General features: G+C 41.3%; 1 protein-coding gene across 5 annotated transcripts in view; it reads left to right on the top strand.

Annotated features, from left to right (window-relative positions):
• The window catches only part of VPS50 (VPS50 subunit of EARP/GARPII complex), a 119,511-nt gene that overhangs the window by 56,601 nt on the left and 35,495 nt on the right, over positions 1-27,415 (top strand). For all 5 annotated transcript variants that reach the window (XM_008261723.5, XM_070059817.2, XM_051852990.3 and 2 more), the window contains 8 exons: positions 4,710-4,842; positions 7,701-7,792; positions 9,963-10,057; positions 10,385-10,483; positions 13,371-13,461; positions 16,114-16,290; positions 18,963-19,081; positions 21,289-21,395. In XM_008261723.5, coding sequence (XP_008259945.1) covers positions 4,710-4,842; positions 7,701-7,792; positions 9,963-10,057; positions 10,385-10,483; positions 13,371-13,461; positions 16,114-16,290; positions 18,963-19,081; positions 21,289-21,395 — 913 coding nt within the window. The remainder of the gene's footprint in view (positions 1-4,709; positions 4,843-7,700; positions 7,793-9,962; positions 10,058-10,384; positions 10,484-13,370; positions 13,462-16,113; positions 16,291-18,962; positions 19,082-21,288; positions 21,396-27,415) is intronic.

Genomic DNA, 27,415 nt, shown 5'->3' with positions numbered 1-27,415 from the left:
TAGTGAGAAGACCTAGGACTGCATTCTCTTAGCACTCTTACATCCTAAGTGTGCCCCTTGCACTTGTCCTTTTCCAGCTTCTGTTCGTCAATGATTAGTTCAGGGCAGCAAGGATAAATAAGACTTGGAAGAATTTATAATCTGGTAAGGTCACATTAGTCATGACCAGAGGTAGAATAAGAAAAGTTCAAATGGCGTAAACTGTCGGAGATGTCAACACAGCTCTTTAAGTTTCCTAAGGAAGGAACAACTGAACATTTTTGTTAAGAGGAGACAACTGTGTTTGACTTTGGTCTTGGGTTTCATCAGGAACACAGGAGCACACAGGGGAAAGGAGCAGTGGCCTGTGTGGCTTGGTTTATTTATGTGTCAGAATGGTAGTTTGGTTGCTTCTCAGGTACCCTGGGTCTGATGAGTGCCCGTGGAACAGATGCTCAGGGCTGAAGTCACTTGGAGAACCAGCCTTCCTCTCAGCGCTGGACATGGAGAGGTGCTCTCTTCACTCGAAACTGGCTTGCATGTGGCAAAGCCTCTCTAGTGTCCAAATCTATGAACCCCTGAAGCAATCAACACCGACACTGCTGGGTAATTTTGGGGTGGGTGGTAATTGGGAATAACAGTTGAAAGAGCCCATCTACTTCTTAGAAGGTGGCACACAAAACTAATTTACTGCTAGAAAAGTATTTTTGAAACTTGCCACAAAACCCTAACCTTAATTTGATAGTGTTTGTGTATTTCAATACTTCTCTTCTTGTGATCTCAGCAGATCAGCATTTTGTCACTTGCAACTTTGAAAAATAATTATTCTAATTGTGAATGCTTTGCTTGTTTTATAGTATTATCTGTTTTGTAAAGGCCATTTACAGCCATCAAAAAGACCTGGGAATGGTGCTAAAGGAGAACCTTATTCCCCAGTTTAATGGGTGCTGCTTAGTTCCATGTTGCGATCATTTATATCACACATATTGCATGTCTTTATGTGTATATACGTATTTAACATTAATGATAAAAATACTTGGTAGATGAGAAATTTGTGATTTCTTGTTGTTTAAAGAAAATACTTTTTTTTTTTCCTTTTTTAAAAATGTGTTTGATTTATTTAAGCGGTAAAGAGCCAGATAGAGGGAGCTTCCATCTGCTGGGTCACTCCCAAGTGCCTGCAATGACTGGAGCTGGCCTAGGCTGAAGCCAGGAGATGAGAACTCAACCCAAGTACCCCTGGTAGCAGCAGGGACCTGACCATTTGAGTGGGCTTGCAGTCTCCCTGGGTACATATCAGCAGGGAGCTGGGATCAGGAGCCCAGATGGTGCTCAAACCAAGGCACTCGGATACAGGGTGAGGGTATTGTAACTGGTGTCGTAACTGCCAGGCCAGATGCCCATCCTGTAACTGTGTACATGATGAATGAAGCCAGCCAGGTACAGGGAATGCTTTGCTTAAAGCTAAGGAAAATTTTTAATTATAGAGAGTTGTAGTTTTTAAAGCTTCCCGAAGACTCAATAAGTTACTTTTAATTCTTGGGAACTAAAGATAGAGATGCAGGAGTTATGACCAAGTAGGTTGCATGACCGGGTCCCAAGCTCATGCATGTTCCATGCTCAGTATTCCTTCCTCCATATGGTACCTCCTCTCTGATTTCCCGTGGTTAACAAGTCCTTCAGATACTTACATTTTGTGCAGCTTGTCACTTACAGAGGGAATTAGGGATTGGAGGGATTATATACAGTCGGGCTCAGACGTTCAGCTCATTGAGGTCCAGAGTTCAGCGATGCGCAGTTGTCTTTAGCCCCTGAGATGGTGCTGTTGTGACCAGCAGCCTTTGAGATAAAGCAGGAGTGTCTGGAGATGTGAGCTCACAGCCAACAGCAGTCATCTCAGGACACTGACCCTGCTGTGTTTGTTTCAGAATCCCTGTGTCAGTGTGGGGGGCGGGGGGGGAAGCTGGGGCCAAGAGTTTGCTGTGAGAATGCCAAAACACCTGTTCCCTTTATGCTGACTGGGACGCGATAACAGTGTCAAACCTATTTAGGGAATAATGCCTGAATAATGCCTTAAGGATGTCCCTTAAGACTTTTCATTTTGATGTTGCAATATAAAAACCATCTTTCTGAAATTTTATAGGGATTTGATAATAGAGATTTCTGATGGGCCTAAAAGTAAATTATATAATAAGAAGTAAAAAACTAACTCTAGCAGCCTCCTTCCCCCCCCCCATATTTACTGCTTTACTTGGCACGTAAGCAGTTTTCAAAAGATGATATTCCTACATTATGTGCTTCAAACTCAGGCCACTTATATTTATTTTTAGATTTTTTAAAGATTTTATTATTGTTTATTTGAAAGGCAGAATTACAGAGAGGCAGAGGCAGAGAGAGAGAGAGAAGTCTTCCATCTGCTGGTTCACTCCCCAGATGACCACAACAGGAGCTTCTTCCAGGTCTCTCATGTGGGTGCAGGAGCCCAAATGCTTGGGCCATCCTCCACTGCTCTCCCAGGCCACAGACAGAGAGCTGGATCGGAAGTGGAGCAGCTGGGACTCAGTCCGGCACCCACATGGGATGCCAGCACTGCGGACAGCAGCTTTATCTGCTACCCGAAGTGCCAATCCCTGCACTATTTTTGGAAATGACAAACCTATTTATAATCAAGCCTGAGGTTTTGGTAAGCTAATTTCATCATTTTTGTTTTAATCAAGTAGATTGATTGGAATGCTGAATAGTGGAATGAGAGGGGCTGGTGTTGTGGCTTAAGGAGTTAAGCCTCTGCCTGCACTGCTGGCATCCTATATGGGTGCCAGTTCTAGTCCTGACTGCCCCACTTCTGATCCATCTCCTAGCTAACGTGCCTGGGAAAGCAGCAGAAGATGGGCCAAATCCTTGGGCCCCTGCATCTGTGTGGGAGACCTGGATGAAACTCCTGGCTCCTGATTTTGGCCTGGCTGGCCTGGCCCAGCCCTGGCTGTTGCAGCTACATGGGGCGTGAACCAGTGTGTGCAAGATCTCTCTCTCTTTCTCTCTATCTTCCTCTCCCGTTCTCTCTCCCTGTGTCTCTCTCTCTAACTCTGGTTTTCAAATAATAAAATAAATCTTAAAAAACAAAAAAAGAATAGGCAGGTCTTGTCTTACTACTGGATTGTAAGTTCATAAGGTGAAAATAGCAAAAGTAGTAGTAGATCCAAGTTTCAATTTTCTGGCTTGTTAAACTGTGACAAGGATAGCAGAAATTAATTGGTGGACTATAACGCAATTATTTGGATAGTAATAATTTTTCTTTGGGAAAAATATGACTCACCTTACCTTCCCGTTACTACCAGAACAAATGTTGTGATATACCTAGATTAAATTTATTTGCATAATATAAATATGGCCGGCGCTGCGGCTCAATAGGCTAATCTTCCTCCTGTGGTGCCGGCCACTGGGTTCTAGTCCCAGTTGGGGCGCCGGATTCTGTCCCGGTTGCCCCTCTTCCAGGCCAGCTCTCTGCTGTGGCCAGGGAGTGCAGTGGAGGATGGCCCAGGTGCTTGGGCCCTGCACCCCATGGGAGACCAGGAAAAGCACCTGGCTCCTGCCATCGGATCAGCATGGTGAGCTGGCTGCAGTGCGCCTGCTGCAGCGGCCATTGGAGAGTGTACCAACGGTAAAGGAAGACCTTTCTCTCTGTCTCTCTCTCTCTCAGTGTCCACTCTGCCTGTAAAAAAAATGATAATATAAATATAAATTTATGCAAAGTTGAGTTTGAGAAAGAGAAATTGGCCTGTAGAGGAGTAACTTTGTTTGGCTATATGGTTACAGTCAGTCCCAAACTTTTTGTGGTTTTTGCTTTTTATTGCCATCTACTTGTAGCCTTTTCCTGGCCTTGCTAATTGCTATTGGCTTTCAGTTTGTGTGTGTGGTATAGATATGTCAGATGTAATGACATATATTGAAAATTAATGGGGGGAAGGATTTAGACCTATTCATTTTAAAGATAGTGATTATGACATTAACTATGAAAAATTACCCAAAATTACTTCTCATGGCTATATAGTACTCTCAAATGATGCCACAAATATTACCTTATGACAGATGGGAAGCTTGCAAAAGTGGAATAGCAAAAAAGGGCAGAATGGCAAGTGAGTTGTTTTTACAAAGGATAAAGAGGGGAAATCCATGTATTTTTATTAAGGAGGAGGTTTGGGGTTCCACTGTTTTGCAGCCTTGTTATATAGAATATTACTTTAAAACATTATTATCCAATATAGAATATTGATATCCATTTGATTTCAGGAATTTATAAAATTTTGAAGGTGTTTACTTAATTTACACAAATGAAATGATTGAATTGTAAATATGAATTCTGTTATCGCAAGTGTGGCTTGCATCCAAGGATAAATATAAAGGGGTATTTGCAGATTTAGAAGCATTGCTTTGAAAAAATCCATTATGTTATGATGCTGATGTTTAGGCCAACACTTGCTTATGCTATAATTTCTCAAAGACTTTATGGCTCTGTGTCTAAAATTTGATTCTCAGTATGTGGTGCAGTGTTGCTAAAGGGTGATAAGCCATGTTGAAATGATAATTACTTGAAGAAACAATTTTTACCATTGGCATGTCAGTAGAAAAACCTCTTAGTTATCACTGATTTTTAGTGAGTTCATGACCGCATAATGTTTTGTCTAACTGTGTTAAACACAATCATTTACAAATTGGCTCTGCGTTTTCCTCAGCACGTCATACCAGACAGCTACATTCCCTGCCTTGCAGACCTGTGCAAAGCTCTCTGGGAAGTCATGCTCAGCTACTACAGGACAATGGAGTGGCATGAGAAGCACGATGGCGCGGATACCGCTGCGGCTGCTGGTAGGAGAGACCTGGTTTGCACTATAAGTATGCCGCATTTCTAGAGTAGGGAAAAAGAGGAGCGGCAGTCATGCTTTTGGGGCTTACGCTGGCTGTAGGTTCAGTGTTCAGCAAAGGAAGTGATTCAGCTACCACAAAGCTCCGTTAGCTTTGGGGATTAATGGGGCCACAGGACTCTTCAAGTGGCAGGTAGTACCAGTGCTGATAGCCTTAGGGAAGAATTGTTGGGAAATAGCTTTTTTTAAAAAATGTTTTTTTTCTGTAATACAATAAATTTTAAACTAGTTAAGACATTGACCTGTACAAATGTACTATGAAATTAATGCTAAATGTTTATTATTAGTACAGGGTTATTTTTTTAATTCTCAAGTTGTACTTATAAATCTAGATTCTGAGACTTACTGATTGAATCAACAAATCCCTTCCCAAGAATACAACAGAACTTAGAATTTCTTAAAAAAAGATGATTTCACTGGTGCCGTGGCTCACTAGGCTAATCCTCCGCCTAGCGGCGCCGGCACACTGGGTTCTAGTCCCGGTCGGGGCGCCGGATTCTGTCCCGGTTGCCCCTCTTCCAGGCCAGCTCTCTGCTGTGGCCAGGAAGTGCAGTGGAGGGTGGCCCAAATACTTGGGCCCTGCACCCCATGGGAGACCAGGAGAAGCACCTGGTTCCTACCATCGGATCAGCGCAGTGCGCCGGCTGCGGCAGCCATTGGAGGGTGAACCAACGGCAAAGGAAGACCTTTCTCTCTCTCTCTCTCTCTCTCTCTCTCTCTCACTGTCCACTCTGCCTGTCAAAAAAAAAAAAATCTTTAAAAAATGTTTATATTTACTAGGCATCCTATTTAAACTACTTCATCTGTCCAGTTATATATCTATTAAATGATTACCCTTGAACAATAGCTAAGATTAAGCATTCAAAGTATTTTTAAATGAATAAGGGATTTGTCAATATTTTGTTTAATAATGGACAAATTAAATTATCTTGCACAGCTTTTGATATTGCATACTGCTTTATGTAGCTGTTCAATCCAATTAGTCCAATAACTTCGCCTTTCTGAATTGCTTAATTTTTGTGGTAGTGTGGGTAGAGGGAACACCCAGGTCTTCCAGTTGGATTAAGCATAGGGTTTCAGAGGTTTAGAAGACATAAATTAATATTCATCTTTGACCAATAGGAAACCTGTAAACAAAAAGCAAAAAATGAGAGAGGAGGATTCTATGGATGGGTTTTCATTAGAATATTGTTGGGGGGATGGTGCTGTGGTACAGTGGGTTGTACTGGCATCTCTGATGCCGGCATCCCATACGGGCTCTAGTGTCGAGCTCAGCTGCTCCACTTCCAGTCCAGCTCCCTGCTAATGGCCTGGAAAAGCAGCCCAAGATGGCCCAAGTACATGCGCCCCTGCAACCCATGTGGGAGAAGCTCCTGTCTCCTGGCTTCAGCCTCACCTACCCTCGGCTGTTGTAGGCATTTGGGAAGTGAACCAGCGGGTGGAAGATCCCTTTCTCTGTTTCTCCCTCTCTCTCTCTGTAACTCTTTCAAATGAATAAATAAATCTTAAATAAAAACAAAAAAGAAATATTGTTGGGGAGGAGAAGGTAAGGAAAGGGAGAGAAAGAAGAAAAAGTGGAGATAAGAGTGGACCCTGAGCTGGCATTGCAGGCCAGGCGATTTGTACCCAGTCCTGCACTCTCACCCCTGTAAGAGGATTCTGGAATTCACATGCTATAGCTCTGTAGTAATTTTTTGTACTATTTGGTGTCCTAACACTTAAAGGTTCTAAAGTAAAACTCTGAAGCTCTAGTTCAGGTGCTCTGCCATAGCTGCTGGGTCCTTGGCCGTGAGAGCTGCCTCCTGTGACACTCGGGGAGTGCTCTGAGGGGAAGGAGGCATGTGCCTGGTGCTGGCCCTGAGCAAGGGCTCTTTACCCCTTGCCAGCAGACACCCTGGCAGCCCAAGGCGAGATGATAGTAGTAGTGGATTCAGTTTTCCTCCTTGGTTTAGTCACACAGAGGCGAGGCACACTTTTTTTTTTTTTTTTAAACATAAATGTCTGTATAGTCCCTGTTGTTCTTAAGGAAAATTGTGAGGCAGATTATTGATCTTACCTGTTGAACTGCACATTATTAGATGATCTGGAATGAGTAAATCTTTATGCATTATGAAAAATATAAAATGTGGCCCTCATGACCTCACTGAGAAGTTCTATGTTGTGTATTCTTGTTAGTATGCACATTAATTGGTAATTGAGTTAATTGGTTTAAAAATCTGTTTTATTTATTTGAAAGGCAGAGTTACAGAGAGAGAGAAATCTTTCATCCACTGGTTCACTTCCGAAGGGCCATGTTGGACCAAGCCAAAGCCAGGAGTCAGGAGTTCCTTCCGGGTCTCCCACGTGGGTATAAGGGCCCAAGCACTTGGCCTATCCTCCCCCGCTTTCCTAGGTGCATCAGCAGGAAGTTGAATCAGAAGTGGAGTGGCTGGGACTCGAACCGGCACCCATATGGGATGCTGGTGCTTCAGGTGGAATGCCAGCCTCATTTAATTGATTCTTAATGCCCTGGCCCTAGCCTGTGACATCATGGTCTTGCAGCTGATAGTATATGGCCGTTGAGAACCTGAGGACCACATTGCTTGGTTAGACTCTCAGATCTAGTCAGTTGTGAATGAGTGGTCTTGAGAATATTTAGTATTTCACAGTGTAACTTTAACCTGTCATAAATAGGATTAACTTTAATACTTTTTTAAAGATATATTTATAATACTTTTTGACTTTTTTGATTAAATTGAAATTGTCTGGGAAACAAAAATACATTGAAGTAAATCTAAAAACCATGCCATCTTTTATTTTCAGAAGGGAGTAATATTATGGGTACTGAAGAAACGAATTTTGATCGTGGCTACATAAAAAAGAAATTAGAACATGGACTTACACGAATATGGCAGGTTTGGCTTTTTAAAATTGTTTTTAACATTTCATTTTTATTTTTTAAAGGAATCTATTAATACATTAGATTCTCAGGTTCACAGCAAATGCATGATGATTACTACAACACAGTTCTCTTCAATTCTCATGTGAATGTGATATTAGTACAAACAGAACAGATTCCATGTGGCTCATAGGTACAATCCTAAGAAGATGACATTTCCCTCCCCCTCCTTTTCTTCCTTCTTCCTCACCTCACCTCTCCTCTCCTTTCCTCTACACTCCTCTCTCCTCTGTCCTCTTTCTTTCTTTTTTTTTTTAAAGATTTTATTTTATTTATTTGAGAGAGTTACAGACAGAGGAAGAGACAGAGAGAAAGGTCTTCCTTCTGTTGGTTCACTCCCCAAATGGCCACAACGGGCGGAGCTGTGCCGATCTGAAGTCAGGAGCCAGGAGCTTCTTCCCAGTCTCCCACAGGGGTACAGGGACCCAAGCACTTGGGCCATCTTCTGCTGCTTTCCCAGGCCATAGCAGAGAGCTGGATTGGGAAAGGAGCAGCCAGGACTAGAACCGGTGCCCATATGGGATGCTGGCGCCACAGGCGGAGGATTAACCTATTGTGCCACGGCGCCGGCCATCCCCTGTCCTCTTTCTAACACAGCTACAATTTAAAAAGAAAAACATGCCTTTCTTTCTGTCTCTCTCTCTCTCACTGTCCACTCTGCCTGTCAAAAAAAAAAAAAAAGGCTGGCACTGCAGCTCACTAGGCTAATCCTCCGCCTTGCGGCGCCGGCACACCAGGTTCTAGTCCCGGTCGGGGCGCCAGATTCTGTCCCGGTTGCCCCTCTTCCAGGCCAGCTCTCTGCTGTGGCCCGGGAGTGCAGTGGAGGATGGCCCAAGTGCTTGGGCCCCTGCACCCCATGGGAGACCAGGAGAAGCACCTGGCTCCTGCCATCGGATCAGCGCTGTGCGCTGGCCGCAGTGCGCCAGCCGTGGCGGCCATTGGAGGGTGAACCAACGGCAAAGGAAGACCTTTCTCTTCTGTCTCTCTCTCTCTCACTGTCCACTCTGCCTGTCAAAAAAAAAAAAAAAAAAAAAAAAAAAAGAAAAAGAAAAACATGAAAGCTATCAGTTTTTTTGTGTTGTGTGTGGTCATTTCTGTTATCTTATTCTGAGTATTTTGACTTACTAGGATTCATTTTGAGGGATTGATGTTGTGGTGTGTTGGTTTAAACTGCCTGCACCACTGGTATTCTATATGGGCACTGGTTTGACTCCTGGCTACTCCACTTCCAATTCAGCTCCCTGCTAATGTGCTTTGGAAAGGAGTGGAGGATGGTCCAAGTGCTTGGGCCCCTGCCACTCATGTGGGAGACCCAGATGGTGTTTCAGGTTCCTGGCTTCGGCCTTGCCCAACCCCAGCTGTTGGTGGCCATTTGGGGAGTGGACCAGCAGATGGAAGGTCAGTCTCTGTCTGTGTCTCTGTCTTTCCCTCTCTGTTGACAACTCTGCTTTTCAAATAAATAAAATCTTAAAAAAAAAATTGATTGGAGAGGCAGAGAACCCGAGTACTGCCATCTGCTGGTTCACTCCCCAGATGCCCACAATGCCCTGGGCTGAGCAGGGCTTGAGTCAGAGCTGGAAACTCAGTCCAGGCCTCCTGTGTCGGTTGTAGGAGTCCAATTACTTGAGCTATTACTGCTGTCCCACAGGCTCTGCATTAGCAGGAAGCTGGAGTCAAGGGCAGACCTGGGTTCAAACCCATGCACTCTGTGATGAGGTGCATTTAGCCACTAAGCCCAAAGCCCCTTTCTTTGATTGTTTTTGAACTGATTGTTTGGGGCTGACCAACCAACCCATGCATAAATAACAGTTGGTGACTTTAATCCCAATTTCCAGTGTGAGGATATAATTCTTGAGGTGCATGTGTATGTTTTATGTTAAACAGAAATACATACAACTGTGTTAAGTCGTAATGATGACTGCTGTGACATTACTAGTTTGTATCTGATATATAGAGAATTTTCTCTATTATATTACCCATAAAGATGTTGACTACTGACCTAAATACAAAATCTTTATTAGAAGGAACATGTTCCTGCTTCATTTTAATCTGCAACTCTAAAAGACTGACTACTTTTCTATATTTTGAGTTTGTTGAATTTTTTTGTTTGTTTATTGGTTTTACAGGATGTTCAGCTGAAAGTGAAAACCTACTTGCTTGGAACTGATTTGTCTATATTCAAATATGATGACTTCATCTTTGTTTTGGATATAATCAGCAGGTAGTATTTGAGATCTTGTCTTATTCAGTTTGATTCATTCAACTGTGATAATCAGAGAAATCATGAATTAGTGAATCATGTTTAACTTCATGGAAATTAACGTAATTGCACATTTATATTTGAATTGCTGCTGGGTGTATGTGTGTTTCTGTGAGTGCCTGTTTCTTTAAATAGTTCTGCCATTTGATGTTAAGTAAACTGTAATAGGTTTGTAATCTTTAGAATTTTTTTCAAGTATCTGCATTTTTATGATTTGTTGTCTTTAAGGAAAAAGAACCAATCTTAACTATATTGTGGAAATTTACATAAACCTTTTTATCCTACTAGGTTGATGCAAGTTGGAGAAGAATTTTGTGGGAGCAAGTCTGAAGTTTTGCAAGAGTCTATTAGAAAACAAAGTGTCAATTATTTCAAGAACTACCATAGGTAAGAATGCTGATAAAATAAGAACAAGCCTACTGAGGTAATGGGAATACTATTGTCTGCTACTTAATATTATGGCACTAATTGACTCAAAACAATTACTTTTGAATTGGAATGAGCATTTTGTTTATAACTCATTCTAGGGTGATCAAGGGCTTGTAAAATAAAAAACACTATAAAATATTTTCATTATTATTGTAAATATTCATATACTGTTACTCTTGAAGGGTTCAAAATATTGAACTAAACAGTGAGCAGACTTCTGTATGAGTAAAAGCTAGTGTTAAATCAGGGCTCACTGAAAGAACTTGGCTGCTGCTCATGCCTGCGTCTGTAATAAGGAAGTTAAATCAGTAGAGATGGAGTTCACTGAGGGGTGCTAGAGAGCATCTGTCATTAGGAGTAAGCAGGCTTCTGGAGGATAGGGCATGGAGTTGAGGAGCCAGCTTCAAAGCCAAGATCGGGTACCACATTGCCTAGCAAGGCAATCACTGCTAACTTACATGGAGTGTAGCAGGAATGGATTTAGGAGTGGAGATCGGCAGGCAGGAATGTTCAGTGTGATTGTGTGCTTAGAGCAGCATTAAATTTGAGGACCAGAGGAAGCCAATGTTGATTAGAACTCTCTTAATAAACGCTAGACCCTAAGTTTATTCCTTAGGCGCATTTTGTCATTTGAATTGAATTATGTCTTAAAGTTCATTTTCGTTTTGTTGTTACTTGATACCAGTGAGTTAGAATTTCAAACTCTGCTTTCTTTCCTCATTCATAGTGTACATCTAGGAGTGTATGACAGAGTGAAAACAATGACATACACCCTTTCTGCCGTCCACACACACACAGGAACACACACAAAGTCCTAATCCTGGAAGGCTGTAAATGTTAACTTCTTTGGAAAAAGTGTCTCTGGGAATGACATGAAGAACTTTGTAATGGAATTGTCCTGGATTCACTGGGTAGACCCTAAAAACCATCACAAGTGAGAGGAGGGCACAGGGGAGTTTGCACAGACACAGAGCAACAACTCTGCACACACAGAGGAGAAGGCAGCATGAAGCCAGAGGCTGGCAGTGGAGTATGGTGGTCACAGTTCCCTGAATGGCAGCAGCCGCCAGGAAGGGAAAGGGAAGGGATGGGTTCTCCTCCCGAGAGCTCTGGAGAAAGTGCCAGCAGACTTCTGGCCCCCAAGAACTGGGAGAGAACACATTTCTACTCTTTCAGTCACCCAGCTGGTGGAAAATTGCTAGAGCATCCACCAGGAGCTAATACAAAGGAGAGTTGCTGGGTTCTCTGGGAATTCTGTGTTTAACATTTTGAGGAACCGTGAAACTGTCTTCCAAAGTAGTTGTACGATTTTACATTCCGAGCAGTGTGGGAAGAAGTTCTCAGTTTCTACAAAAGCTTGTCAACAGCATTATGGTTTGTCTCTGGTTACAGCTGTCCCCGGCAGTGTGAACAGCGTCTGTTTATGCTTTGTGTTTCCCGAGTAACTCCTGATGTTTAGCCTCTTCATGTGTTTGTTGGCCATTTGTGCATCTTCTTTATAGAGATAGCTGTTCAATGCTTTTGCCCATTTTTAAAAATTGAATTATGGGTTTTTTGTCATTGAGTTGTAGCGTTTATAATTTTAATTCTTCCATTAGATCTGTGATCCATTTCAGTCATTGTATATGATGTGAGGCATGGGCATGATCACTTTTGGGAATTCTTGGCCCTTTCCTCCTCAGATCCTGTTTCTGCTCGTTCTCTCTCTGCCCACTATCCAATTGTGTGCATACAAGATGCATATCTTTTATGATGCTTTCTGTTTCTTCCATTTTTCTTTCTGTAAGTTGTGTTTTAATTTGGGTATTTTCTGTGGATTTGTGGAGGTCACTAATCCTGTCTTCTGCTACCTCTGATCTGCTATTTTACTGACCCAGTTTTTATTTACAAACATATTTTTCAGTTCTGGAATGTCTATATGCTTCCTTTTTTGTTTTCATTTTTGAAATTATTTGATATTCTCTTACTCACTTTGTACATCTTTTTCTCTGTTTTATTTAACTTATTATAATTATCATAAAGTCCTTAACTGTTAACTGAAAAGTTTGGAGCAATTCTTGCTTTTCACAAATTCATCTGTTTATTGCCTTTTGAGTTTAGAATGCCTGGATTTAAAAAGAATTTCATTTTTTTTTTTTTTTTTTTGCATGGCAGTAACAGTTTGTAATAGGAAGAAGAAAGAGTGGACATTACCCTTTTTTCAGCTAGAAGGGTTAGTTTTCCAGGGACTGCCTTTATAATGTGATGATGACTCAGGATAGACACCAAGAGTCCGAGAAAGAAGAGCTCTGTATGAAATAGTGATTAGCGGAATGTGGAGTACATGTGTGTCTTACTTGCTAATTTAATTGTAAAACCTGTACAAAGATCAATCCTGAGCTCAGTGTCATCAGAAATGGATAATCTTCTTAACCTGTGACTCAGTGTGATTACCATCAGTGCTGCTTAACGTAAATTGTTTATTAGTATTTATAATCTCATGCATCTGTGAATTATTTCTCTGTGTTTTATCATTGATGTATGATTAGCTAAGAATATTTTAAATTCATGAGTTGGAGACAAGCTTTTAGTTTAGTTCCTGAGTAAAACTGTCATTTCTTACACATTCATTATTTTTGCAGTATGGTGAAAATACGTAAGGTTAGTAAATATTTGAGAGAACTTTTAAGGATAATAAGACATTATCAATTAGGAGTACACATTTATGTTTACTGTGTTAATCTGAATGTGTTTTTGAAGTTTACTGTGATGATGATAAATCTGTGATTGTTTGCACTGAACATTATTTCCTCAATTCTTATCTATAGTGTGCTTTTCTTCTTATCTTTGTACATTTTTCTTTAAGAACGCGACTTGATGAGCTGAGAATGTTCTTAGAGAATGAAACGTGGGAACTTTGTCCTGTTAAATCGAATTTCAGCATCTTACAACTTCACGTAAGTGTTAAGAAAAAAAGAAATCTTTTAGTCATCTTATTAATGTTTTAAACCCAGATATATGACAGCATGTATAAAATAATTAAGGAACAATGCCGTATCATTCTTGCAAGAGATTAAAAGTCAGCCTCTTAACAAGAATGAACCTTCTGTGTGTGTGAACATCTGACTCCTTACAAAATTTACTTTATACACTTCAAGAATACTTGTGCCTAAAATGAGTCACAATTCAGATGGTATTTTTCCCCTTTTGAATTCAGGAAAAAGTCTACTGCTTTCTTGAAATTTTGCAAAAAATTAAATAGTTATATTGGTTAAAGTATTATTTATAGTTGTAGTTATATTGGTAAAAGTATTATTTATAGTTGTAGAATATTTGTCATTTCTTAAAGGAACAAATATGTTCTTAAATAAACTGCAATTCTTAAATCTTTCTGTAATGAGGCCGGCACCGCGGCTCACTAGGCTAATCCTCCGCCTAGCGGCGCCGGCATACCGGGTTCTAGTCCCGGTTGGGGCACCGGATTCTGTCCCGGTTGCCCCTCTTCCAGGCCAGCTCTCTGCTGTGGCCAGGGAGTGCAGTGGAGGATGGCCCAGGTGCTTGGGCCCTGCACCCCATGGGAGACCAGGAGAAGCACCTGGCTCCTGGCTCCTGCCATCGGATCAGCGCGGTGCGCCGGCCGCAGCGCGCCAGCCGCGGCGGCCATTGGAGGGTGAACCAATGGCAAAGGAAGACCTTTCTCTCTGTCTCTCTCTCTCACTGTCCACTCTGCCTGTCAAAAAAAAAAAAAAAAAAAAAAAAAAAAAAATCTTTCTGTAATGAGAAAATGCCCTAGAAATACAAGATAGACTGGTGAAAATTATTCCTAAGCAGTTTTTAGTAGCTAATTGAGTCCTTGAATTCTTATGAAATGAGTGTTCTGTGAAAAAGTCTTGAATTGGTTTGATTTTTGCTTGATTAAACACATTGTAGAATTCTTGCATGAAACACTGTGTTCAACCAAGTGTCAACGTTTAGTGCCCATAGGTAGATCACGGTTAAACAATTTTATTTGAATTTTTATTTTTCCATCACATTAAGTCAGTGTTTGTACACATACTTGGTGTAATTATAAGACTTTTTAAGTGGCATAATGAACCATTTCCATTCAATTGTGCATTAATTTTTTCTAAAATAGTTATCTTAAAGACTTCATAACTCAGTATCCATCGGACACATGTATTTCTTTGGATTTGGCGTTAAAATTTTTTGTCTTACTGATTTATGTTCATTCCTTGTTTATAAAAATAATGGCATGATTCTTTGGCATTATGCTAGGCCTTACATCATGTGTGATTAAAATATAAAAAGAATAAATACATCATTTAAAACTTAAGCCCATGTACCTTTTAAGAACTTAAAAATATCTTTTAAGAAAGTCATATAGGCCGGTGCCGTGGCTCACTAGGCTAATCCTCCGCCTGCGGCACCAGCACCCCTGGTTCTAGTCTCAGTTGGGGCGCTGGCTGGATTCTGTCCCGGTTGCTCCTCTTCCAGGCCAGCTCTCTGCTGTGGCCTGGGGAGGCAGTGGAGGATGGCCCAAGTGCTTGGGCCCTGCAACTGCATGGGAGACCAGGAGGAAGCACCTGGCTCCTGGCTTCGGATCGGCGCAGCGTGCCGGTCATGGTGGCCATTCGGGGGTGAACCAACGGAAGGAAGACCTTTCTGTCTCTCTCTCACTGTCTAACTCTGCCTGTCCAAAAAAAAAAAAAAAAAAAAAAATCATATAAGTCATATAAACAAATTCAGGATTTATCTTCTCAGGTAGGAGAACATGTTTAATACATGTGTGTGATAATTCTTTGAGTGTTCTAATGCAGTGGAACTTTAGAAATTATCACAACTTTCCCTCAAGTTAGCTGTGTAATCTGTGCTTGGTACTGAGCCTCTCCAGCCTGCCTGTTTCTTCATTTGGGTAATGGATGAAGCTTTAGTGTTTGGGAGTCTCTCGATCCAGATTGATCCTCTCATTTTACTGATGAGGAAATTGAGGTATAGAGAGGCCAAGTGACATTCTAATCATTATCTATGGCACATACTGGGTTAATAGCAAGCTTGGTGTGGAAGATACATCATCGACCTTCAGCACAGGTGTTTGTGACATTGCCTTCTTGGTATATACATAAAAGTAAATGAAAGTTTATAGATTTCCATTTAACAAGGAAGGAAATAGAATTCATACTTTGTTTTTGATGGATCTGTATAGAATATCTTCTGTGGTGCAAGTGTGTGAGTAAGCAAGGTGCTGACTTAACAACAGTAAAGTCACACAGTTTTCATAAATGACTTTATTGATTCAAACAGTAGTATGAGGGCCTTGGCTGCATGTTAAAATTTTTGGAAGAAATCAAACAAATTTCTTGTTATTTTAAAAAATTTTATTTGCAGTTCCTTAAAGTACGTCAAAAGTAGCTTCATCCAGATCATACGTTCAAGTGACTTTACGAAAACCTTTACACATCTTTCCAAGTTGTGTTTTCACACAGCTAATAAGACTTAAACGTGAATAACCTAAAGAACAGTGTTTTTTTTTTCCTAACTCAACTTTGACTTTGATGGAATGTGTTCATGTACTTGAATTTTGTTGTTTGCCTCCTTTTTTTAATGTTTAGGAATTTAAATTCCTGGAGCAGTCCCGTTCCCCATCGGTTTCACCTAGTAAGCAGCCAGTCTCGACGTCCTCGAAGTCGGTGACCTTGTTTGAGCAGTACTGCAGTGGCGGCAATCCATTTGAAATCCAGGCCAACCACAAGGACGAAGAAACGGAGGATGTCTTGGCTTCTAATGGGGTACGTGATGTTTTTGAAGCATATTGTGAACCATATGTGAGATTCGTTTATTTAAAAGTGTTCCACCCAGTGAGCAAGATAATTTATTAGACACTCATTTGTCTACCACCCACTGTCCTACCCCTGTGTACATGTGACATCACTTGTACAGATAATGACTTTATAATATACTTTGTGGACATTGTCCTCTTGAACAATAAATTTTGCCTTTATGTTTGCTGCATGTTTTTATCAGATTATTTATTGAGTAGTAGTGTAATTTCTTCAGTGAATATAAGATCTACTATGCAGAGAGATGGTTAAAGGAATAGATCACCCTCATTGTTCTCTGAACTCCATTCCTGGGTAACTAAGTGAGTAATTTTATTTGAAGTCCCCATATCTGAGAGAGTAATGCTGTGCTTAAGTTCTTGGTAAGGATGTTTTTAGGATTTAGAAGTACCACGTTTTAACAACACTTTGAGCAGATCAAAAACCGTGTTAATGAGAGAGAATGTGAGTTAGTGGAAAAGGGTTGAAGGCAGATAAGGAATATGACATTTAATGTTTATTAGCTTTGTGGGCCCTTGGCGAATTATTTTTACTTTGTGACTCTTTGTTTCCCTGTATTTGTAATGAGGGAAATGCTTGCTTTGCAGTTATATGTGGGATATTTTCATAATACAATTAGCCCCCATATCTGTGGGTTCTCCATCTGTGAATTCATGAAATATGAAATAACAATATTAAAAATTAGTACATCTGTACTGAATAAGTACAGACCTTTTCCCTTGTCAGTATTACCTGAACAATGTAGTATAACAACTGTTTACGTAGTATTGCTCATCTGTGAGGCATGCTAAGTAATGTAGAGGCAACTTATAGTGTATGGGAAGATGTGTTCACATTATATGCAAATACTCTGCTGCTAGCATCTGCATTTTGTTGTCCTAGAACCAGTCCTCCATGGGTTCCCAGAGATGCCTGTATTTTATTTGACCAGGAGCATTGTTTGATGAGTCCCTCTGATCTTCATACTATCCACAGGGACCCACTGTGACTTTTTGATTTGAGAAGTGGAAATGGAAACTGTCCAGCTCTGACAAAAATCTGTTGAATTGTTCTTTGTATTTTGGTTTTGGAATTTCTTTCTGTTTAACAAAGATGCATTTAAAAAAATACTGCCATGAAAATATACATTATGTTTTATCATTAAGTTTAAATTCTTTCATAAAAAATACTATTTTCAGTTACAATTCAGTGATTCTTTGTGACATTTGCCCTTATGAAGTTGACTAAACTTAGAAGAGTTGTCATTCTAAGTTTCCTGAAATAATATATATTCTCATAATAGTGATTTGTTGATAAAAACTCAGTATTTGCCTCAGACTGTCTACAACAGCCGTGTTCTGTAAAGTTGCCATGGACACTGAATTAGCTGAGCTTGTTTGCCCCATGGGGAGTGTGCACACGGAGTAGCACAAAGCTTGTGCTGCTCGGTACATGTCCATGAAGACCACAAAATACTGTTTCTAAGTGTTAGTTTTGAGGTTCCAAATCCTTTTAGGAAGTAGGTACATTTGTAAACATTGAGTCCTCACATAAGGATTACTAACTACACTCTGGAGTCCTGAAGCTCTGTCCCAGCCAGCAAGCACTAGATGTGCAGAACTCCCTTATGCATCTCACCAGCTCACATAGTATCGGGGAATGCCTGTCATACTGTTTGCTGTAATAATGTATGATCTGGTCTTTCCGGATGTAACTTAGGATCAGAGTCCACATCTAAATGTGGCCTACCATATATGCCTTTTAACCTCTCTCCATATTGTCATGTTCCTGGTTTCCTAAACTGTTACATAAGAATACAATTTCCTCATATAATTGTTTTTTAGGCTTCAGTGACGTAATTCATGGAAACCCTTTCACATACTCCTTTACAAACTCAACAAATGTTAACCTTTATTTACTTGTATTAATATGTCATATTGATTGGTTATGTTCATGATGATTCTGTCATATCTTTGTTACTCATGGATTCCACTGTCCTTTCCCATGGTGGCACTGGCCATGGTGGGATAGAGATGATGAAAGGGTTAAGAAGACACCCTTCTTCTAAGGAGTAAATCTGCTACTTTCATCCTTGCTCTCTGTAGGTCCCTTGGTGCTAAGCCTAATTTTCTAAACTGCCCTCGGATTAAATCTCATCATAATTAATTAGATAAGACATCCACGTGTGTGTTGTATGTCTGTGTTAACCTGAATCACCACTTAGAGAGTCCCAGATTTGGATACCCAACCTCTTTATAATGAACTAGAAAACTGGAAGTCAAGGCCATGAAACCTACAAGAGACTGTAAAAGAAAATCTAATATAACTGTTTTCCTTGTTTCAGGACAAGTAGGATATTTATTTTGCTTTTGTTTGATTTTTGTTTTTAGAGATTTGATATATTGTTGGACATTTACGAACTTTTAAGTATAATTTTAAGTTTTATTTTCCTTTCCTTTTGAGCTGGTTCAAGTAGGATATGAATAGAAGACAAAATGATTTGTGGTGACAAAATTAAAGCTAAATTATTGAGAATTTTCTTTAGCAACTTCTTGTAGAAGTGAGTACTTTATTGTGTTGAAAGACCTGCAGGAAAGATGGCTTTTGACATGCATTGTTGAATGCTCTTGCGTTCTCTGCAGTATGAATCTGATGAACAAGAAAAGAGTGCCTACCAAGAGTATGACAGTGACAGTGATGTTCCTGAGGAACTCAAGCGAGACTACGTGGATGAGCAGACAGGCGATGCTCCTGTGAAAAGGTAACTGGCCTTAGATTGCTTGGTGTTTAGCATTTCATGTTTTGCTCTTAACATACCATAGGAAGGTTAAGAAAAAACAAGAATTGTGAGGAGCAACTCGGACTATACTGTTACTGGAATTAAGACTTATTCTATGCATCTGCTCTCCCACAATATGGCGCTGGGAGAGGAGGAAACAGCTTCTACACAGCTGCCTCCAGTTCAACCAATAAACAGCAGGACCTGCTCCTGATTGGAGGAGAGCAGCGTACTCGGTGTGTGGGTAGCAGAGTTGGGATTGGTGGAAGAGGACTATAAAGGAGGAGAGAGACAACATGCACCAGGAACATCTATCTGAAGGAACACCTGTGCAGCCCCCGAGAGAGCCGGCCGGCGGTGTGCCGCTCCCCCGCGGAAGTGGGGAAAGTGGCAGGGGGAACCACCCTTCCACGGAGGTGGAAGGGACGGTAGCCAACCCGGGAAGAACCAGCAGCAAACCCGGGGAGGGCCGAGCAGACAAAAGAACAGCGCAGGGTCCTGTGTCGTTCCTCCACGAAGAGGGGGAGCGACATAATGGTGCCGTGACTCGGATATGAAGCCTAGGCAGGGTTTAGTGTCGTTCCTCCACGAAGAGGGGGAGCGACAAAGAATGACAAATTAAAATATTTTGGTAGGTATGACATCTTTTAAAAAATGTGTATTGGTATAAGGAGAGCAGATTGTGTGCATTCCATAAGTACAGTTCCAAGAAGACAACCACACTTCCCTCACTCCTCTATTCTCTTCCATCTCCTCCTCTCTCTTCATCAGTTTTTGCTAGGACATAATTTTAATTGACTCTATATTCCAGAAAAATTCCTGGAAGGTTGAAAGTAGAGATTTTTCCCTTATATTCTATAACAGTGCATTCTTGGGAAAAATAATATGAAAAGTTGTATTTAACAGAACTGTGGCTCTTTACAGACCAGTTCTATGTAACTGGATTTGGATGATTACTCTGTGAAAAAAACATATTGTTTTAGCCATTTAAAAACTTTTACATGCAAAAGAAAGCAATTTCAATGTAGCTTTTCTTCTGATTTATACAGCTTGAAGTAGCTTTTTGCTAATACCTTTTTTTAAAAAAGTTGTGTCACATCTATATACTCATGTTTTGAAATTTGAAAAAGTTACTTTATTACTTTGATGAAATTATCAGACATGATCAAAGAGCTTTTGATCAGTAGTTTTTTACAGAAGAAAAAACTTTAGATTTATAAAATCAATGTGTGCTTCGCATAGAAAACCTCAAGAAAGGAAGTAGTCATGTGTTCCATATGTGCTGTTGTTGCCTCAGTCTATTAAATGCCAAGTCTGCACTCACTTTCCCAGTGTTGTTTCTGGTCATTACTATTCCACCTTCTAGGTGTCTCTTAAATTTCAGTTTTCCTAGCATTTCCGCACTGCCTTCCTCATTCATGCCTAAATCATCTCTGTGACAGATTGCTAGGTTGTCTTCTATAAATGGTTTCATGTCCCTAGTCTTGCCTCCTTCAAATCCATTCTTAGATATAAATTTGGATCATTTTCTTATGTACAGATTTAATCATGGCCTTTTGTAGTTGAAGATGAGGTTCATACCTGCTGGATTTGATTGCTTTCAGTGATCTGGCCTTGAGTTACTTCTTTTCCTGTCACTTCTCCCTCTGCTCACTCGCTCCACATGCTAGCAGAATGCCCTTTGTGAGCTTCTATAGACATGATCTCTTTCTTCTCACTAGTGTATGTTGTCTCCCTTTCTTTCACGTACCGTATAATGTTGATTTTTCTTTTGAATTTAGTATCTCCTTCCAACCCTGAATTCTGTCATCATAACTTATGTTTACTTTATATTCTAAGGGGAGTATTTTTTCTTCTTACAGGTTTCTGAAGTTAGGAAACTTAGTACATCTATACTTAGCTATATAATTTCCTTAGAAAATCTAATGTTTAAAGTAATGCAGCTTTTTTAAATGGTTGATAATGTCTTAGAATCAAATAAATACATTTATACCACTTTATTTCTTTGCCTACTTATTTGTTTTCCCTTCTGGAATATAAATTCTGCAAGGAGAAAAGGTTTGTCTTTATACCTGATGGATAGTAAGTTTTCAGTAAATAGGGAATGAAAACTGGATGCTAATGAGTGACTTTTCCTGGTTTATTACTTTATAATCCTAATTGCGGTTGTTTTGTTTTTCTAAATTAAGTGTTTCTCGAGAAACCCTAAAAAGCAGGAAGAAATCAGATTACAGTCTAAATAAAGTGAACGCACCTATCCTAACAAATACAACGTTGAATGTCATAAGGCTTGTTGGTAAGTAGCTGTACCCTTGAATTAAAAAAAATAGCACTTTATTTAGTCTGTTTTTATTACTGAATGATTTTCATGTATTGTCTATTCCAGTACCCTCTATAGTGAGGAATTTAAGCTTACTATTTGTCTTAAATTTCCAGATAGTGTAAAATTAACATTTATGTCAGTTTCTCTTTTTCATGTAGCTACTTATTAAGTCTTTGCATCTTCTAATTTTTCTAAAATATTACAGTTAGTTGAAATGTAATGAAAAATTCTGCAGGTGAGTTAGAAGTTTTTGTAGGATAATGATAGAACCAGTTTCACATTTACACAATGGTTTTCTTCTTAATTGTTTCATGGATCTTCACTATCTCCCCATCAGATAGGCAGAGTAAATAGTGATCTCTGGCATTTTCAGACACGGGAGTTTACAAGCTAAATGTTCAGATTAACGGAAGTGTTCTTATTTATTTATTTATTTATTTGAGAGATAGAGTTTCAGATAGTGAGAGAGAGAGGCAGAAAGAAAGGTCTTCCTTCCGTTAGTTCTCTCCCCAAATGGCCGCAACGGCCAGAGCTGGACTGATCTGAAGCCTGGAGCCAGGAGCTTCTTCTGGTCTCCCACATGAGTGCAGGCGCCCAAGGACTTGGGCTATCTTCTGCTGCTCCCCCAGGCCATAGCAGAGAGCTGGATTGGAAGTGGAGCAGCCGGACTAGAACCGGCTCCATATGGGATACCAGAGCCACAGGCGGAAGATTAACCTACTGTGCTATGGCGCCGGCCTCAGGAAGTGTTCTTATTACAGATAAAACCTTTATTGAGAAGACCTTTCTCTCTGTCTCTCTCTCTCACTGTCCACTCTGCCTGTTAAAAAAAAAAAGAAGACAATCAACATGAAAAATGCCATTTTAAATATACAGGGTTGAGAGTGATATAGATTTTTTTAATGTTTCAACATCTTACGATCTCATCCTTTCCATTTCGTGAACAGGTCTTCACATGTGACAAAAAAGTTATAGTGTTGTCTGCTCACATTAATTGTCAGCTATACCAGTCAGGAATTGGAGTGATTTTCTGTTAAAATCTGTGTGTTGTATTTATAAAGGTGTTCTTTACCTATTAAGTTTGATTAAACAATAATTCATAGCTCTGATGAAATGGTCTTTGTTCCTTAAGATAATTCCTAAATTTCATTGATGGATGAAACATACAAAAGACTTTAGTCCTACTTTCTTTAGAGAAAATAAGGGAAGATAATAATGAATTTGAGAGGAAAAGAAAAGGTATACATTTCTTTGACACACAGAAAACAGACCAGTTCTAAAAAGCTGTTGTGTGGCTAATTATTGCCAGGGAAATTGGCTTTTCTTTGATCCCAGTGAGCTCATTGCACATGGTGTCATGAATTGGGAGGGTGCTGAGAGGTCTCGTGGTCCTGGTTCCCACAAAGTGGTGCCACCGAGCCTTTGTTCCAGGAGCACTGGCAGAGTATTGTTTGGTAGGACTGCTCAACCTTCATTAGGCTGATTGCAGCAGTAGAAATCTCTTCCCAGTGGTGAACCAAAGTCTGTCCTTCCTGTAATTTTATCTGTTGGTCTTAGTTCTGCCCTTCGAAGCAAAGAGTAAACCTGTGCCTATATTCTCCGCTTCTTCCATGTGGTCACCAGTCAGCTGTATGGTGATGGTTCTCCTGTCCCCCCTTTCCTCAGGTCCCCCGCACCCCGTCCGTTTTTCACTCTGTGCTCAGTTCCCTTATCTGGGCCTCACTGCTGGGAATTCCAGACCTTTCAGAATCTTTGTCATCCTCCTTAGCCTTTTGAGCTAAGTAGTTTTCAGTGACTGAACACTCCATTGAGATGTAGTTTGATGTAGTCAGCTTCTGCTAGATGATGATGAAAGAATAAACACCTGTGACTTACCAGTGAATTTTGACCACAGAGGTTTATCTTTCACATGTGACACACTGGCTCCTGACCTTCTATAGCTCAGCTTCACGTGTCTTCATTCTGAGTCACAACCAGCAAGGATGGCCCAGTCAGGAACACAGGGAGATCAGGAGCTGCATGGTGTTGGGACTCCTAGAGTGTTCAGTCAGGAGTGGGGCACCCTTGACTTCCTCTGTGACCTGTCGCTGGCCAAGGATAATGGCAGGGAGATGTAAGCTTCTGCCTCAGGAGGGGACAGGAGTATTTAGGGGACAGGAGTAGGTGAGGCTCTCGCTGGGAATCGGGGGAGCAGATGGTTGAAGATAATACAATCCACCAACCCAAGCAGTTGTTTATGTTTCCTGTCTTACCCACTTCCAAAGAGACTCTGGGTGGGTAGTTTAGCTTTTTGTTCTAAAGGGCTTGTATTCATTGGAATCAAGGCAAGTAAAATGCAAGGCTAAAAGAAAATTGAGAAGCGGTGTTTATTATGTTTCATTCAGTTAAATGCACACATGAAATGCAACTGTTAACTTCTTGGTAAGCACAAGGAACTTGAAGAAACAATGTGTGATGCTAATCTCTTTATCTAAAAAAAGAGGATATTTGCCTTAAATAAGGATTACAGGGTCTGGCATTGTGGTGCAGTGGGTTAAACTGCCGGCTGCAGTGCTGGCATCCCATCTCAGAGTGCCAGTTTGAATCCTAGCTGTTCCACTTCTGATCTAGCTCCCTGCACCTGGGAAGGCAGTGGAAAGTGGTCCAAGTGCTTGGGCCCCTGCCACCCACGTGGGAGACCTGGATGGCAGAGTTCTACATCCTGGCTGTGACCTGGTGCAGCCATTTGGAGAGTGAATCAGCAATGGAAGATCTCTGTCTCTGTCTCTCCCTCTCTCTCTGTCATGCTGCCTTTCAAATAAAAAGATATCTTAAAAAATAGGAATTGTTGATCAGAACCATGGATATTGTTTTTGTAGTACCAGATTTATAGAAATGGAGAGAAGCCCATTAACGCAGGCCCTGGTCCTGAGTAAAACCCTCTTCAGCAGAGAGATGACCGCTGTCATCTCGGTCTCCTCCATGTCTTCTACTAGAGTTGCAATCAGTAAGCAGTGCAGAGCGTGGTCCTTCTTATTTAGGGCTGGGATTAGGTGCTGCCGTGGTCCCCCGTGTCCCCCTTGTAGACCTTTGTGCCTATCACTTTCTCTGTCCCTGGGATGTCTTCCGTGTACATTCGCGGAAGATGGATTTCAGGGAACCGCTCGCTGCGGGTCTCCAGGTCAGAAGCGCCTCGTTCTGTCCCCTGTCATTTCTGCACTCCAGTTCTTGGAGACCATGTGTTGGAGAGGAGTCTGCTGTCCTCAAGGGGCCTTACAACCCCTCCCGTGGGTCCCGAGGAACAGCCGTGTACTGTTCTTCTTCAGGCTTTCCTCACTCCGAGTACCTTAAGGTTACACCTAAAATATCTTAGCATACATGTCTTACTGTATGTAAGAAAACTTCAAAAAGTTTGTCAAGAAATAGAATTAAAAGTGTTTATTTTATGCAAAGCTGTTTTACATTCATGCATAGATTTTTTTTTTTTTTGACAGGCAGAGTGGACAGTGAGAGAGAGAGAAAGGTCTTCCTTTTGCCATTGGTTCACCCTCCAATGGCCGCAGCGGCCAGCGTGCTGCGGCCGGCGCACCGCGCTGATCCGAAGCCAAGAGCAAGGTGCTTCTCCTGGTCTCCCATGGGGTGCAGGGCCCAAGCACTTGGGCCATCCTCCACTGCACTCCCGGGCCATAACAGAGAGCTGGCCTGGAAGAGGGGCAACCGGGATAGAATCTGGTGCCCTGACCAGGACTAGAACCTGGTGTGCCGGCGCTGCAGGCGGAGGATTAGCCTATTGAGCCGCGGCGCTGGCCACATAGATTTTTCATAATACACATTTTCTTTGTACATTTGAAGGGCCTTATAGTAGACGTATCACAATTTGTAAGTCCTCGATTTTTGACCATTAGTTTATCTCCAGCCATGTGATAGTACAGTGCCACAGCAAATAATCTTTGAGGAAATACCTTTGTCCATATGTAAATCGAGATGTGGGACAAATGCCTATAACTGCTTCCCCTGGCTGGGTCAAAGTGTGTATTTGCTGTTTTGATAGATATTAGCAGCTGGCTGGTAAGGTTACTGGCAAGCTTAGAAAAGCCATTTGGTGACACTGTTTGGGTATCTGCTTTCCCAGTTTCTCAGCAACAGTGCAGGATTCGTTTTGGGATGCTTGCCAGTCTGATCAGTTGAAAATGACTTCTCATTCAAAAATGTGTTAATTATGAGTGAATTTAAGTATCTTTTCAAATGCTTAAAACATATTTTTGTGTATTTGTGAGCTTGCTAACATCCACTGTTCACTTTGCTGTAATAAAGAATGATATGTTTTAATTTCTAAGTTAAGGAAATATAGTCACTTTTTTTTTTTTTTTTGCCAAGTGCATTGCATTCAATCTAATAGATTTTTTTTGAGCTAATACTTTGCTCTAGAAATTCTACTAGCTATTGGAGTTTATTTAAGGAAACAAGATGGAAAATAACCTAGAAAACACAAAACATTACAGTATTTTCTTTTTTTTTTTTTTTAATTTTTGAGAGGCAGAGTGGACAGTGAGAGAGAGAGACAGAGAGAAAGGCCTTCCTTTATCGTTGGTTCACCCTCCAATGGCCACTGCAGCCAGTGCACCACGCTGATCCGAAGGCAGGAGCCAGGTGCTTCTCCTGGTCTCCCATGCGGGTGCAGGGCCCAAGCACTTGGGCCATCCTCCACTGCACTCCCGGGCCATAGCAGAGAGCTGGCCTGGAAGAGGGGCAACTGGGACAGAATCCGGTGCCCTGATCGAGACTAGAACCCGGTGTGCCCGCGCCGCAAGGCAGAGGAGCAGCCTATTGAGCCGCGGTGCCGGCCACAGGATTTTCTTGTAAACATAAAGAATGTTATAAGCAAAAATATATGGAATGGAGGCACTGCAGGCAGAGACTCCGCCTTCTGTGCCACAGTGCCGGCCCCACTTAACATGTTCTCTGTGAGTCGTGATGTCCTCAACAATATCAGTGTAAAGTTTGTAGCAGTTACATGATGTACAGCCAGCACCTGAATTACTTGCTCATTTGGAAATGAAGCAAATGACCTGCTTTAAAGTCATCTGCAGAAGAAAGGTTAGGGCATTTAAATAATATGCTTCTTTCCCTATCATTTCTCATTCAAAATGATCAGAATTAGGGACTTATAGTTTTTTTTTTTATTCATCCTGTTTCTCAGCTGCCCTTCAGAGACATAAACAAGTGTGTCAATGCCAAAGGTTGATTTTTTTAAAAATATTTATTTATTCAAAAGTCAGAGTTACACAGAGAGAGGAGAGGCAGAGAGAAAGTGGTCTTCCATCCGATGGTTCACCTCCTAGATGGCTGCAATGGCCAGAGCTGCGCTGATCTGAAGCCAGGAACCAGGAGCTTCTTCTGGGTCTCCCACGTGGGTTCAGGGGCCCAAGGACTTGGGCCATCTTCCACTGCCATTCCAAGTCATAGCTGAGAGCTGGATTGGAAGAGGAGCAGCCGGGACTTGAACAGCCGCCCATATGGGATGCTGGCACTTCAGGCCAGGGCATTAACCCACTGCGCCACAGCGCCAGCCCCCAAAAGTTGATTTTTAAAATTTTTTCGGTAACACCAGTTGATGGTGCAGGAGTGGGGAACGTCCGGTGTGTGGGATGTGTGGGTCCGGTGAAACCATCTGTTCTGGCTCTGCCAAGGCAACCACAGGCAGCACTTGAACTTCAGTAGGTCTAGAGCAGGCTACTTTTCAAGTTGATTCAAGTTGATGATCTTGTATGGCCCACAAATGGTTTTATAAATATGCAGGTGGCCTGTGGCAGAAAAAAGGTTCCCCTCCCTGCTTTAGGGGGGAGAGATTTGAATATTGACATCTTGGCACTTTGAAAGTGGTGAGCTCTTGAGTGATGGAGTGATCAAGAAATGTTCTTGGCCTCTGCCACAAGATTTCACAGGGCAAGGGTTCAGGGGAACAGACAGTGTTTTCCAAATGTTCTTTTTCCTTTTGTGGTGTGTGTTTAAGC

Source organism: Oryctolagus cuniculus, chromosome 16 (assembly GCF_051225735.1).
Source record: "Oryctolagus cuniculus isolate XC-2025 breed Fujian yellow rabbit chromosome 16, ASM5122573v1, whole genome shotgun sequence".
Taxonomy (NCBI): Eukaryota; Metazoa; Chordata; class Mammalia; order Lagomorpha; family Leporidae; genus Oryctolagus; species Oryctolagus cuniculus.
The sequence above is the reverse complement of the archived record's forward strand: the minus strand, read 5'-3'. Positions and strand labels throughout refer to the sequence as shown.